The sequence below is a fragment of the Peromyscus maniculatus genome, chromosome 5, assembly GCF_049852395.1.
Source record: "Peromyscus maniculatus bairdii isolate BWxNUB_F1_BW_parent chromosome 5, HU_Pman_BW_mat_3.1, whole genome shotgun sequence".
Taxonomy (NCBI): Eukaryota; Metazoa; Chordata; class Mammalia; order Rodentia; family Cricetidae; genus Peromyscus; species Peromyscus maniculatus.
This window is the reverse complement of record NC_134856.1, coordinates 72,746,578-72,762,701: the sequence shown is the minus strand read 5'-3', so window position 1 is coordinate 72,762,701 and position 16,124 is coordinate 72,746,578. Positions and strand designations below refer to the sequence as shown.

Below are 16,124 nucleotides of genomic sequence, written 5' to 3'. Positions count from 1 at the left end.
TCATATAGTCCAGGATCTGTTGCCCAGGGAATGGTCCCACAGACAAGATGGGTCTTTCCACATCAGCGAATAGAATCAAGATAATCTCAAAAGCTAGAGAACCTCTTAATCTAGAAAACCTCTCACAAGCTTGTCTCAGGATGATGTTGTATTGTTCATAGTTGTCAATTAATACTCTCCATCCAACTCACTCAGCGACTTAAAACTTTCCATATGTGGGTTTGTGGTTTTAATCTCAGGACTCCTTGTGGGTGCATTTTTCTACTTTTTATTTCAAGTGAAAATAAGATGCGTAACCTTTACAGTTCTTCATAACAGAAGCATTGGAGACTAAGAAGATATTAGGGCTGCTGTAGCTAAATACCACAAGCTGGGTGGTTCAGAGTTACCGTGTTAATATGACATCCTCCAGAGACTGGGCAGAACCATTCCTCAGTTGCCCAGCTTTTGCTAGCAGCCAACAGTCTAGTCTCTGCCTTTGTCATCTCCATCCTCATGAGGACATCAATTTTACCTTAGAAGGACACCATTAAGGACTATACTCCAGGTTGACCCTGTCTTGCCTAATTACATCAGCAGTGACTCTCTTTCCAAAGGTGGTCACATTCTGAGTCCCTGCGGACATGATTTTAAAGGCCACTTTATGCCTAGAAGAAGCTGATCATTTAGAGGTTAAGTAAAAGATGAAGGAAGGAAGGCTAAGCTGAATGTGGGAGTTTTCCGTGTGTGTGTGTGTGTGTGTGTGTGTGTGTGTGTGTGTGTGTGTGTGTTGTACATACACATTTATGTTGGTGTGTGCACATCTGTGCATGTGAGTGGGGAGGCCAGAGATCAGCGTCTAGTTTTCTTCAATTACCCTCTACCTTATTTTTTTGAGGCAGGGTCTCTCACTAACTGGAGCTCAATGATTAAGGTAGGCTGGCTGGCCACTGAGTTCTGGGAATCCACCTGTTTTGTCTCCCTGGAGTTGGAATACAGGCACACTGCCACTCTGGTTTCTTTATGTGGATTCTGGTGGTCCAGACTCATCTTCCCAGGCTAAGTGGCAAACACTCAATTGATTGAGTTACTTCCCCAGCCCCCCTTTTCACCTTCAGTGCTATTTTAATCACATTTGAGGGTTGTTTTTTTTTGGGGGGGGGGTGGTTTTTGAGACAGGGTTTCTCTGTAAGCTTTGGAGCCTGTCCTGGACTAGTTCTGTAGACTAGGCTGGCCTCGAACTCACAGAGATCATCTGCCTCTGCCTCCCGAGTGCTGGGATTACAGGCGTGCACCACCACCGCCTGGCAAGTTTGGTTTTTTAAATCATGATTTAGTAATAAAATTTGAGAGTTTTCTCCGCTATTCAATACAACACTCCTCGCCCTGCTACTACTACCAGATCTGGTTCGTCACATGCAGGAATGTGACTACACCAACTCTATGCGATCTTAAGGGTTTCACTTAAAGGTCATGTATTTGAAAAAACCTTGCTGTAAATTTGCACACTCAGGGTTATCTACAGCAGTGGATGTGTGCAGCTCTAGGTTGTTTCACAAACAACCCCTCAAAGATAAAGAATCCGTGCCATTATTTCATAAAATATTATTTGAAACAGTATATTCATGTGAAAAGAATTGTATTATGTATACATTTTAATGTAATAATTTTCATAGAAGTTTGCAGCAACATAAATCCTGCAAGTGATAGATAGCATCAATAAAAATTTTTTGCCGGGCAATGGTGGCGCACGCCTTTAATCCCAGCACTCGGGAGGCAGAGCCAGGCAGATCTCTGTGAGTTCGAGGCCAGCCTGGGCTACCAAGTGAGCTCCAGGAAAGGCGCAAAGCTACGCAGAGAAACCCTGTCTCGGAAAAAAAAGAAAAAAAAATTTTTTTACTGTCCTTTAAGAGGTTTTTTTTTTTTTTTTTTTTTTTTTTTTTTTTTTTTTTTTTTTTTTTTTTTGTCTATAAGTTATTTTGGAATCTGGAGTTAAAAATGGAGAAATTATACCATAATAATGTTCTCTGCCAGAAAGTAGACACTCTCCACCCTTGAGATTGCATTTTGTTGTAGAAATTATTAATGTGCTCATTCGCATTTCACGGCAGGATTTTCAGTGTCGGACTTCACTTCACGAACTAAACCCAATCCCTCCGATGTTAGAGCTCCTGAAGTCGGAGTACCCAATTATCCAGCAGCTGGCTCTCAAAACCTTGGGTGTTATCACGTGCGATAAGGAGTCTCGGACAATGCTGAAAGACAACCAAGGACTGGACCAGCTCTCCAAGATCCTAGAAACCAAGGTATCGGCAGTATTCCCATCCACGCAACTCTCTGAGATGTTGTCCTAAAGTCTGAATGTTTTTAATTGTAGTAGGCAGAGTTTACAGGAGTGATTCATTAACGGTTGTGAAAACTTTATTAGGCTGCTTGGAGCAGATTAGTTGTAGAGGCCATCAAGAACCAATAGAGGCCGGGCGGTGGTGGCGCACGCCTTTAATCCCAGCACTCGGGAGGCAGAGCCAGGCGGATCTCTGTGAGTTTGAGGCCAGCCTGGACTACCAAGTGAGTCCCAGGAAAGGCACAAAGCTACACAGAGAAACCCTGTCTCGAAAGGAAAAAAAAAAAAAAAAAAAAAAAAGAACTAATAGAAAATAAGCCTTATGGCTTTGAAAGTTTAAGATTTTTCTGAAACACCTAGAATTAACCTTTTAATCTCTCCATCCATCATGATTGTCTGTGGGATGAGGCAAGAAGGACGATTTATCTCATAATACAATGAGAAACATTGGAGGTGAAGTTGCTCACTTCCCACAAGGTTCACAAGGAAGCTGTCTCCCACTTGAAGAGTCAGTGTGTACCCACATCTTCCAGTCACAATGCCGATCTAGCCTTTGCTGAAGACCATTTAGCTGTATAGACATGGCTCAGATTCATGCTGAAAGAATCTCCAGGATTAATTCCAGAGCCAAGTGCCTATATGTATATTTCAGATTCATGGCCTCCATTTCAATGAATTATCAAATAAATTCTACTTAATGCCTCTTCAAAAATAAGGAGAGAGGGCCAATCTAGGAGGTTAAAGTCTCGTTGAGTAATAATTTATTAAGTTTCAGACTAACCATTATTCAATTTTTCTCCTAAAAAATATGGACCTCAGATCTTGATACATAACTGAGAAAATAATGTACAATGTTAAAAGCTGTCCTGGTACAATAAGCCTGTTCCCTACCACATCCATCTACCTCTGATTCCATGACACCCTGTGCACTAGTTCTGTGTCAGGATTTTACATTTGTGGTGTAGAACTCTAACATGACTATAGGCTGTATAGTACTGTTAGAACTACATAACTAACAGTACCATACGTAGGCTGTATAGTTCTGTTAGAACTATGTAGAACTCTAACAGTACCGTAGGCTGTATAGTACTGTTAGAACTGCATAACTCTAACAGTACCGTAGGCTGTATAGTACTGTTAGAACTACATAACTCTAACAGTACCGTAGGCTGTATAGTACTGTTAGAACTACATAACTCTAACAGTACCGTAGGCTGTATAGTACTGTTAGAACTATATAACTCTAACAGTACCATAGGCTGTATAGTTCTTTTAGAACTATATAGAACTCCTAACAGTACTATTATTTTGTCCTGTCATTTCATCCTATTATTTCAAATGTATGGAATATGTAAACCAGAGAAGTTACTTTTCCCAGTGAACAACAGGTGGAAATTTATTAATCACAGGATGAATGTAGCTTTGTCTGATAGTGTCACAGTTCTGTCTCCTGTCTTCTTGGAATAAAAAAGTAATGGCATGGAAAGATCTATTCCGTCATAGGTGTGGTACAGGAATTTTGCATATGTGATTTTATTACCTTCTTATTTCTTTCAAAGTATGATAATCCATAAAACAACAATTACTATATCATTATATATGATACTATATATAATACATAATGTATCTATATATTACATATAAATCTTATCTGTATATGTGTATATACTCTTTATAACATCATAGTTATCACATATATAGCTATATAATTGTATATATCAACTATTACATATCATAAATAATTATTGCATCTTCCATCTCATTTTATAGATGAGAAAAATGAGGCTGACAGGTTAAATAACTTGTCTGTAGTTACAGAAAGTGCAAATATATGGGAAGTATTTTACAGAGTTAATATGTGTATTTTATTTGGAAGTTTTTAAATTATACTAAAATATATAAAATAAAATATAAAAGTTCCTCTCCCATCCCCACCTAGGCTGGGGCACAAAGCCCAGAGGATCATTCATTTATGTTCCCATGCACCCAAACTCTTTACTAGGGTAATGAGGCCAAGACAGAAGAAGGCTACAAAAAACTAACAGACTCAAAAGACAGAAAACCCAAAGAGAACAGGAAAGTCTACTTGTTAAGTAGATTTCTTAAGTTAGATGAAGAATAACTGTTAAGTAGATTTCTCAAGGTCACAGGGTAAAAGTCAATTCAGTAAAACTATGTTTCTCTGTACTAGGAATGAGCCTTGGAGAAACAAAATATATATAATTCAAGTTACAATATTTTCTATGAGTATGCATGCTTACCTGTTTTGTGTGTCTTTGCATGTGTGTATGTGATGTCTGAAGGCACACGTGTGTGGAGGTCAGAGGTCAGCATCAGCTCTCTTCTTCAATGGCTCTCCACCTTATTTTCTGAGATAGCATGTCTCACTGACCCTGGAGCTGGCAATTCAGCTAGACTGGCAGGCCAGCAAGCCCCAGGGATCCTCCTGCCTCAGCACCCCGGTGCTGGGATCACAAGCATTCGGTGCTCGGGTCCACAGGCTTGCCTGGCAAGCACTTCACTGACTGAGCTGTTTCCTTAGACCCCTACCACATATTCTTAATACACAAATGGCAAAGAATTCAATTCTCAAAATTGGTGCAAAATTTCTTCATGGAAAAAAAATGCACAGCAGTGTTAAGGAAGACTTACGTAGAGCAGTCTACCAATTTGTCTGAGCTGCTCTTTCGACTTGGTCCCACCCCTTGTTCCTCACTTCTGTCTTCTGGTTTTTTTTTTTTAGACAGTCTCACTTATAATCCTGACTAGTCTGGAACTCTCTATGTAGACCAAGCTAGCCTCTAATTCAGAAATCCACATGCATCTGTCTCCTTAGAGTCTATGCTGGTGTTAAATGAATATGCTGTTGCACTGGGCTCTGTCTTCGTAATTTTTAAAGTTAAAATTAAATTGTACTCTTCAAAAAAAAAAAAAAAAGGACAAAATCATACATCGATCTAATACAAAACAACCATCCTGTGTCCATCAGAAAATTCACCACACTTACCCTAGAATGAGCACAAAGTCCATGAGTGACATTTATTCTTCTTAACTTTCAGAAACTTAAATCTTATATTGTAAGAGTAATGAAAACCAAATCCTTCATTATAGTTGACCATTTCAGATTGTATGATAAGAAGACAAGAGAGTGGAAAACGAAGTCATGTATTTAGAATACACAAATGCAAACAGACACGTGGTCAGTCAAGTATTGCTTCTGAAATGAAGAAGAAACACTGGGGCAATTACAACTTTCACAGCTCTAACTAGTGCCATGGTCATGACTGACACCCATCACTACCTCCTTCACTGGTCTAGGTTCCTTTGGCCCTCAACAAAAGCCTCATTTGAGCAGAGCTCTTAACTTGTAAGATGACTCACCTTAATTACTGAACACTAGAATGGATCAGGTCATTGTAAGTTTGTTTGCCTGCCTGTTTGGTTCCGGGGTGTGCGTGTGTGTGTGCATGTGCGTATGCATGTGTGTGTGTGACAACAGCTCATTGTGTAGCCCCAGCTGGCCTGGAACTAGCACCAGTCACCCTGCTTCTGCCTTCTAATTGCCGTGACTACGTTGTGCACTACCACACTTGGTTATTCAGAATAAGTTTTGAACAGACTACCACATTGCTTTTCCCGGTTGCTTTAATCACAGTGTGGTAATACCAAGAGATACACTAAAAGATCTCATATTTTCTAGACATACCTTCCCTTTGATTGGCAACCCAACTTGCCCTTACATAGAAAACCTCTTCTTTGCTTATTGATTTGGAGGTTATAATTCAATGTTAGAGAGTGTACCCAGCATGGACAAAGCTGGTTCCATACCCAGTACTGCCAAAAAAAAAAAAAAAAAAAAAAAAAAACTATACTTTTTTCCTTTGGGGATTTTAGATGTGTGTTTGGTGGAAGATAATATGAGCAATTTCAGTTCAGTGTAATTACTGGACATTTCCTTTATTATTTTATCCATAAACCATTTTGAAGTAAGAGAAATGGGAAAAGATGAGGCAAGTAGTGGGAGGTGAGTTGTTGATAAGAACTTTGGGTTTCTTGGGCTTCTGTCAACACAGAATTAATCACACTATGTTCTGATGAGTCCCACTTTTTCTCTTGATAAAATCTGAAGAGAAATTTTCTTTAACACAATTGTGGTGGCTTGACTGTGAAATGTGCCCCATAGGCTCATGTGTTTAAAAACTTGTTCTCCAGATGGTCATGCTGTTTGGGAAGGTCATAAAAGTTCCACCTTTAGGAGTGGAACCTTGCAAGAGGAAGTACATCACTGAGGGCGGGCTTTGAGGGTTTGTAGCCTTGTTTCGCTTCCTGTTCTCGCTGTTATCCCTGACTGCCCATGCAATGTAAGTGGCCAGCCTCATGTTCCTGGTGGTGATGCATTGTATCCCCCTTGGAACCATAAGCTGGAATAAAGCCTTTCTCCCCTAAGTTGCCTTGGTCAAGTATTTTGTTGTAGCAACTTGTAAAGCAACCAAGAGGGCAACTTTCAAGTTGTGTTTGTTTTTATCGTTAGGAATTGAATGACCTTCACGTAGAAGCACTTGCAGTGATAGCCAACTGCCTGGAGGATATGGACTCAATGGTGCTGCTGCAGCAGACAGGGGGCCTCAAAAAACTACTCTCATTCGCAGAGAACTCAACCATTCCTGACATCCAGAAGAACGCAGCCAAAGCCATTGCTAAAGCGGCTTATGATCGTATGTGTCCTCTTAACATAATCTCAACACACAGTTTCCTCTTGCATTCTTAATTCTGATGAATACTTACAAATGCTAGAGCATCTGCCTGCCCTGAATACCCCTCCGAGAAGAGCACAATATGTAATAGTTAGAACCCAAACATCTCACAGTCAACAAGTTAAATTACAGATTGCTTTGTCGGGGGGGGGGGGGGGGGAGGGGTTTACAAACTTAATACCACTTAATCATCATCTATTTTTAAAAAGCAGTTCATTATGAGTTCATTTAAACTTTAAGCCTTTATTTCTCCTGAAATTGGAATAACACAGAATACACATGGTGCCTGTGATTCGGAACATGTTGTTTTGAGAGATCCACTCTCCAAGTGACATCCAAGGACTGTCGAGTCTCAGCCAGAAGCCAACAGTGCCATGTCACACAGCCGCAGAAAACAATATGCTGGTGCTATGTACATAATACAGTTTTCATTTCTGCGACAAGCTGTGTTATCATAAGTCTATGCAATAGGAGTGATTAATCACATCCCAAGCACTGAAGATGCAATGACAGCCTTAATTTATGTATATAAGGGGAATTTTGTAAATAAAAGATGGGAACTTATTTTAGCCCTTCTGCATCACTACTCTTAGAAATGATGGCAGCTTTGACTGTTTCTGTGATTTACATTCTAAACATACATACTCACATCTGTATATATGTCTGTGGATACACAGCGGAGAACATTTTTTAGCCCATACTGGATTTCCTAACGTCTCAACTTTAATGCAGCAAACACAAGCTCACTGTGTGATATACAGTCGGCACAGTGGGCCTTCATGAGTTGCAGTGTCGACACAAAATCTAAAGATAGGCTGTAAAATTAAGATTTTTTTTTTTTAATATTGGAAACATATGTGAGGGGATTCAGTAAAGAAGCTTCTGAAATGACCTCTCCATTATGGGAATGTTGTTACTGGGAATCAGAGAGAACATCAGAGGTGTCTGGAAGAGCGCGGAACAGAGGGAAAAGAAAGCGAACTGGACATGGCCAGAGTTATCTGCGAGAGAGAATAGTGGAAAGTGTACGATAGCAAGAGAGAATAGAAAGAAGAGTGAGCTTAGCTGCAGGGGGGCCAGGGTGTAAGTGAGAAGGGTCAGGGTGCTATCCTGGAGGCTTTGAAGTGTATAACAAGTACTTGTGAGTAGAGACTGTAGGAGCCTGGAGACAGCATGGGCTGCGATTTGTGACCACGGGTACTTTAGTGGAGCCATATGTCCCTTCTGCCAGAGGTGGGGAAATGACTCCTTTTGGGGAAGGAAAACCTGTTTCACAAGTTTCTGGGGGAGGCTGGCTTTTATCTAACTGCCAGGAATCCTGTGTGGTCTAGCTTGAGCTCATTTCTAGATACATGGACTGCCGGAGACCAAGCAGGTAAATGTTGGTTTATCCCGGTTCTCCCCAGGGGAGCTTAGATGTTGTCACACTGGGCCAGTTTTGTTTTCATTCCCTTCCAGGATTCTTGGTGAGGTGAGGCCCACAGAGTGGTGTAATGGTCACACAAACACTGTCACACCCAACGTGCTTTGCACATCTTCTGTGAGGTCTGGTGTGACTGGGTCTTTCTAGATGTGTGGCGGCCCCGACTTGTGTGGTGAGTTTCGTGGAGGTCATATTAAGTGAGGGCATGGCTGCTTGAAGGTCTGGTTGAGGGGGAGGTCCTTATTGTAGATACCAGGGAGAGTACAGCCAGAGGCATCTGGAAGCAGTGAAAGAAAGTAGCACACTGACCATAGCCAGCGGAGTGGACTGGGCCGGCCGGGAGAGGAGAGAGAGAAGGGGAGGGTGAGAGAGGAAGACAAAAGAGAGAGTGCATGGCCAAAATGGCAAGGTTGTATAGCAACGAAAAGCTGGGGGAAGGGAAGCCCATGTGTCGGAGAAGCTTAGGATAGATAAGGGGCAGGGTGAGAAGAGCTGGGAAGAGCCAGGGTGCTGGCATGGATTCTGTGACAGGTATTTGTGGTGTTGAGAGAGCCTGAGGGCCAGCATGTGACTTGGTATGTCAATAGACACCAGGGATAGATATTTGTCCTGAGTTTCTTTTGGACCTGACAGTGATCAATCACGTGACAGAGCATGGGCGAGGCAACAGGCAGTATGCCCGGAGTACTAGGCTCAGTATTCGACCTGATACTACCACTGTGGCCCCCGCCTGCGTAGCCGCGAGGGCAGAGCAGTACCTGAAACCTGTCCATTCACCTCTCCATTCGTGGTTTTCTTTACACAAACTGAGACAGGCAAGCAAGCAGGCACTCACAAAGATGTGCCAACCATGCTGGTGCAAACACAGGATCACTGTGGAAGACAACTGCATGAAGACTCAGGGTAGAGAAGTCTTGGGTTCCAATAAGAGCTTTATAAGTTCAGATGTGGAATTGATAGTGAAAGCTTCCTGGGCAAAGAAGATCTGGGTGGGATGTTCACTGAAAGGAAAAGTGTGTGAAGGCTGGAAGAGTGTAGAAAGTTCCAGAGCTGAAAATTTGCAGAATGCCTAATGAATGGAATGCAGCAGAACATTGAGAATGCTGGTCAAGGCTAGAGAAGCAACGAGAAATTGTTGTAAATCAAGATACCTCACACGAAGGAAGAGCCACTGAAGAGACAAAGTGAGAAGGGAACATTGCACTTGAGCACTCTCACTGTGAGGTTGAGAAGAGATTGGAAGGATGTATCATCACCCAACACAGAGGACCAGGAGGAGGTTACTATAGTGATCTAGGTGAGGTAAGATGATTACCTGGGAGGACTTAGAGGTCTAGCTGAGAGGTAAGATGCTGGCTTAGCATGCATGAAGCCCAGCAACATACACACACACACACACACACACACACACACACACACACACACACCCAGAAAGTACCCTGACAGAAATACAAATAACATGCTTTCTCACATGTAGAAGCTGCAAAATTGATTCCACAGTACAAGAGACTAGAACAGTGTTACCAGAGTCTACAATCAGTCTGGGAGGAGGGGGTGGAGAGGGAAGGGTTAATGGAGACAGCTCTTCTGATGTCCTGGGTTAAACTGCATGACAGTAGTCATTTCAAAACAGTCTATAGAGAACATTTTTAGTGTTCCTTACTCAAGAAATGATAGGTGTCTGAGATGGTGGATTCCAGATACCCTGACTAGTTTATTACTCATTGTATACATGTACTGAAACACCTCATGGGACTCTGTATGATTACTATATAATTATTGTATGCCAATTAAAAATAAAATATATATTAAAAAGCATATACCACCCTCCTGACAAATGTATGTGTATAAAAACAAATCATCCAAAGTCTTAGGAGGGATCAATGGATTAACATGGTTGTTGTTCAAGCTTGAGGACCTGAGTTTGGATCCCAACACCCACATAGATTACACCTGCAATCCCCACACTGGAAGGCAGGGACAGTAGGGTCCTGGAACTTGCCAGCCAGCCAGTCTAGCCAAATTGGTGAGCTCCAAGTTCAATGAGAGGCCCAGTCTCAAAAATAACTTGGAGAACAATAGAGGAAGATATCCACTGTTGACCTCTGGCTTCTAAACATATAGGTATAGGCATGTGCATTCCTTGTATGTGCACACATATTCGTATACCACAAATATACTCACACAAATCTTATGTCTGATTTTAACATGATTTGAAGTGATTACAGAGAAGGTAGAATGACAGACAGATAGATAGATAGATAGATAGATAGATAGATAGATAGATAGATAGATAGATACATACATACATACATACATACATACATACATACATGCAGATACATGGTGCCATGACACAGATGTGGTAAGCACAGACTCAAGGCACTATGCAAGTAGAACCACCAGCTCCATTCTTGCCCCACAGAGAGGCTCTGTACGCATTTACGGAATGATTGCATGGCTGAGGTGGGTGAGTGAAACCAGGTATCTGACTTGGACAACTGAGAATAATATGATGCAACTCCTGAAATGGGAACTCAGAAGAGGTGCAGGGTTGAAGAAAAAAAAAAATGAGTGCCTGCTGTGAGATGTCCTGTATGCTGTGAATATATGTTGCTATGATTGATTGATAAATAAAACGCTGATTGGCCAGTAGCCAGGCAGGAAGTATAGGCGGGACAAAGAAGAGAATTCTGGGAAGTGGAAGGCTGAGGCGGAGAGACGCTGCCAGCCGCCACAAGGAGAAGCATGATGTAAGATACTAGTAAGCCACAAGCCATGTGGCAACTCATAGATGAATAGAAATGGGTTAATTTAAGATGTAAGAACAGATAGCAAGAAGCCTGCCACGGCCATACAGTTTGTAAATAATATAAGGCTGTCTGTGTTTACTTGGGGGACATGAGTAGGAGAGATTCGTCCTGACCATGGGCCAGGCAGGACCAGGAAAACTTCAGCTACAAGTGCCTGCTTTAAAATTCTGGTAGTGTAAAATTCGCCTCTGTATCCACTGTTAGGTGCGCAGTTCAGCAGCATTAAAACATTCCTCTTCCTGGGCCCTTTCCACATGCAGAACATCACCCGGAATGATTCACATGGCTATCTACTCACTTCCCTCTGCCAACCACCCTTCTACTTTGTCCTTACAGATCTGACTGCTGTAGTGAGTCACTTCATGCTCTTAGGATGGTACAGAATTTGTCCCTCTGTGGCTGTGTGGCACTTGGCATGCTGTCCTCATAATGCCCATTCCTATAATAGCATGTGTCAAGATTTCCTTGTTTTTAAGGCTGAATAATACTTCTTTGTTTATGCCTTGTTTTGATTTCCCATTCAAGCACGGATGGACAGTTGAGCTGCTTTTTCCCTGTGAGCCATTGTGAACACAGCTGCTATGAACGTGCATAAACAAATATTTCTTTGACTCTCTGCTTTCACTTCTTGTGGTATGTACCAGGAAGGCTTGCTAACGCACATGCTAATTCTATTTTCTAATCTTTTGAGGGGCTTCTATGTTGTTTTCTCTAACAGCTGCACTTTTTTTTTTTCATTCCCATGGACAATGCCCAGGGTTCCAGTTTCTCCATGTGCTGGCCAAAACTTGATAGCTTTTTTTTTTTTTTTTTTTTTTTATGGTAACTGTCCTACTAGGCACACAAAGGCATCTCATAGTTGTTTTTATTTATATTTCCCTAATTAGCAATGTTCACTAACTTCTTCACCCTCTTATTAATCACATGTGTATAATTTTCAGAGAAACGTCGTAGTCATTTGTGTGTGTGTACAGGTATGAATGCATGTATGTGAAGGTCAGGAAACAGCCTTGGGTGTTCCCTCAGGCACTGTCCACCTTTTTCTTTTGCTGTTCTTGTTGCTAGGCAAGGTCTCTCACTGGCCTGGAACCTACCAAGTAGCCTAGGCTGACAGACTGGCCTGCTCAGCGGATCCACATGCCTCCATTTTCCCAGGGCTGGGATTATAAGCATGAGTCAACACTGCTTAGTTTATTTTTAACCTGGGTTCTGGGGGATCAAACTCAGGTCCTTGTGACTGAACTGTCTTCTGAGACCCATTTCTTACTTTTTATTTTGAGACAAGGGTCTCACTATGTGCCCAGACTGAACTTGAACTCACCCTGTAGACCAATCAGGCCATAAACTTGTGGTCCTTTTCCTCTGACTCCCAGGACTCTGGGTTCTCAGGGCCACCTTGGCTTTGCTGTAGGGATTCTTCGTGTGTCGTGGGTACCAACCCCTTACCTGTGATCAGCCAACACTCTTTCCCATTGTGTGGTTGCCTTTTTACTCTGATGATTGTGGTTTTTGATGCATGTATGTTTTTCGTTTTGATATAGCTCAGTTCATCTATTTGCAGCATCATGTCCAAGTGTGTTTTATCCAATCCATTGTCATGCAGGCCCTCTCCACTCTAAGGGTTTCATGTCTTCAGCTCTTATCATTTGGTTCCTGGCCTACTTTGAGCTATTTTTTGCATGTAATTTAAGGAAGTATCCAACTTCTCACTTCTGTAGGCATATAGCCAATTTCCCAGCATCATTTGTTGGAATCCATTTTTTTTTTCCTTTGTAACACAAAATAACTCAGGCATCTAGTCTTGGAGCTCTTTGTGGCACTTAATGTCTTCTGATTCTACTTCCTTATGTTAGTTCTAAAATAACTACGCTTCAGCTTCAAGTCGTGTCTCCTCAGTCTTAATTTTAGGATCTAATGACTAAATCTGTATTGACTTTGCCTCTGCCTCCGTCACTGTATCTTCCCTTTAACCAGGACTTTCTTACTCAGCAGTCCTCCTTCCAGACTCTTCCGCCTGCATCCTGTCCCCAGGCCATCCTGTAAGCATTCTTACATCTTCAGGACTTTCTCGTGATTGTAAGATGTCCCCCCTTTGAAGTGTGTACGTGAATATCATGAAGTTCATTTTTAAAAAGAGGCACTGACACTTTCTATAATATAAAGATAGGTCTGGCTTAGGGTGATTTTTAATTTCAGTCTTAGGAAGCAAGTGTTTCAGTCAGTCTTAACCACATGGGCTCATGGGTCAGACCTGGAAAGCCTGACCTTCAGTGAACCTCTTTCTTAACCCGGAACCTCTTTCTGAGTCAGCACAGGAGTTCAAAAATCTTTCATTTTAAACTGTAATATTTGTTTTTATTTGTAGGGTTTTTTTTTTTTTAAAAAAAAGTTTTGATTTGCAGTTTTTAAAATTCAAGTTTTGCTTTGAGATTAGGGTGGCATTCTCTAGAATGTTGTCAATGTATACACATGGTCTAGCCAACTCTAGACTCTGCTTGTGAGTGAACCAGCCCTTGCTGGATGCCTGCTGCATGCAAGGCACCAGTCCAGAAGAAAAGTATGGTCACTGGGATTGGGGAGTGGATGGGTATCCTTGAGTAGACAGCAGATGCATTTCCTGGAGGATGTCAAATCGGGTGTTATATTGTTACCTTCTGGATAATCAAATGGCCAATCACAGAGGAAGTGTATGTTAGAAGCTTCTTGCTGTATTGTGTCTGTTGCTTTCCTAGCGTAATGTTAAGTAACTTTGATTTACATTCACTTCTAATCACAATCATTAAAAAGTTCACAATTGTGCACTTCTGCTTTAAGTTCCAAGTTGGCATCAAGATCATTATATAGTATCAAAAGTGGTTTGTGGAAACAACAGAACAAAACACTCCTTAACCGTGAGACAGTTTAGATAAGGTGCAGGCGGGTAAAGGGAACGCACAGGAACCTTGAGCAACCCACAGCGGGGCGGTGCTGGGAAGTTACCGCCATTGATAGCCACTGAGAGCGATGCAAAGTTGCAGAGTTAGAGTTCTTTGTGAACTTCTGTATTCGGACTCATTTCTGACTTCTTTGTTTTCCATACTTTATCTTCTATGCTTTTTAAAAATAGATCTTTAAATTTTTAGAGTTATAGTAATATAACTATAGGCAAGTCTCTCTCTCTCTCTCTCTCTCTCTCTCTCTCTCTCTCTCTCTCTCTCTCTCTCTCTCTCGTGTGTGTGTGTGTGTGTGTGTGTGTGTGTGTGTGTGTGTGTGTGTAAAGGAATGGTTATGTATGAATCCCTTCACCAAATAGCTATGAGTCTCTCTTTTTTAAAGAACCTCTTTACTGTGACATTACATTGTATCTATGTTTCTAGTCTAGATTTCCGGGCAAATACAGTCTACCTCGGCATACACAATCAGTTTGCCCTGCTAATACTGGCTTCTTTTTGTATTTTGTTTTTTATTTGTATCTCAAATTAATAAGGGTATATTTTTCAGTTAAAAATTAATTTTTCAGATAACCAAGAGTGCTATTTTTTTTTATTTATGGCAGTATGTTTATTGGGGAGCGTGTGGACGTGTGTGAGTTTGAAGGATGGCTTGTTAGAGTCCGTTCTCTCCCCCCATGTGGGACCTGGGGATTGACCCCTCCAAGCGGTCTCTGCAACCTAGTTGTGTGTTTTTGAGTCCTTACCTGTGGATTCCTGTCTTGGAATGTGTTTGAAAATTCACCTGGGTCCAGAAATATTGGATAACATTTCTCCTTAACTCTCCTTGAGTCTTGTTTTTTGTAGAATCCCAGTCTGAGCCCTGCCTAACTTTTCTTATTTTATGTATTTGTTTCATCTTAATTTGGGCAAAATCTTCTTTTCATTAAATTCAAAAAGTCTTGGGCTAGAGAGGTGGCTCTGCAGTTAAGAGCACTTGCTGCTCTTGCAGAGGGCCCGGGATCAGTTCCCAGAACACACATCAGTGGCTCACAACAGTCTGTAACTCCAGTCCCAGAGATCCAGTGTCTTCTGGCCTCCAAAGGCACCAGGAATGCACACATGCATAGATATACGTGCAGTCAGGACACTTATTCACATAAAATACAAATATTTCTTTAGTTAGGAGAAAGTAATAAATTGGAAGTTACTCAAAACGGGTCTTTGTTTCCCTCCCTATACTCTCCGTGCTGGTGTTTCCCCTAATGCAGTAAATATTCTATTGAATTTTGTGTTCTTGTCTTTGCTTTGCATAACCTTTGTTCCCCGAGAAGTAATTACTGCCTTTAAAGCACCTCTGTCCTTTTTCTTCCGTTTCTGTTATGCCATGTAGAGCTGCAATGTTCCTGTGGACCGCAGGCTGCCCTGCCTTGGCCTGGGTGTAGCTGGCAGAGAAGGCTCTCACAGCGCCTTTGGCTGTCTTCCCCATCAGCTGAGATGTCAGGGGAAGCCTTTGGCCCAGGTTTGGATGGTGGCAGGGGTGTTCTTGTATGGCAGCACCACACCATCCCTGTTCTGTATTCTCGCGGTGCCTGTGCTAGCCAGGCGGAGGTGCATGATTTTGACCGGGAGCAATTTATAGAAGTTTTTCTGCTCTCGCCCCGGGCTCGTCTTCTCTCTTTTTTCTTAGTCAACCTCTCTGACAGACAAGCTAATTTTAAAATAACTCCACCTCCTCAGCTTCTCGCCATTGCTAAACCCACTGATCGCAAAGCAGCCTTGTAGAATTTGACATGAACATGGCATAAAATACTAACTGTATCCTTTAAACAAACGTCTTCCTGGTTCTTAAGCTCTAACTCTGTGGGGCACCCACTGTTGATGGTCACCCCCTCCTTACAC

At 41.8% G+C, this 16,124-nt stretch overlaps 1 protein-coding gene across 5 annotated transcripts in view; it reads left to right on the top strand.

The window, feature by feature from the left end:
- The window catches only part of Armc3 (armadillo repeat containing 3), a 91,008-nt gene that overhangs the window by 21,351 nt on the left and 53,533 nt on the right, over window positions 1-16,124 (top strand). For all 5 annotated transcript variants that reach the window (XM_042278040.2, XM_015997436.3, XM_042278043.2 and 2 more), the window contains 2 exons: window positions 2,091-2,285; window positions 6,855-7,038. In XM_042278040.2, the coding sequence (XP_042133974.2) occupies window positions 2,091-2,285; window positions 6,855-7,038 (379 nt within the window). The remainder of the gene's footprint in view (window positions 1-2,090; window positions 2,286-6,854; window positions 7,039-16,124) is intronic.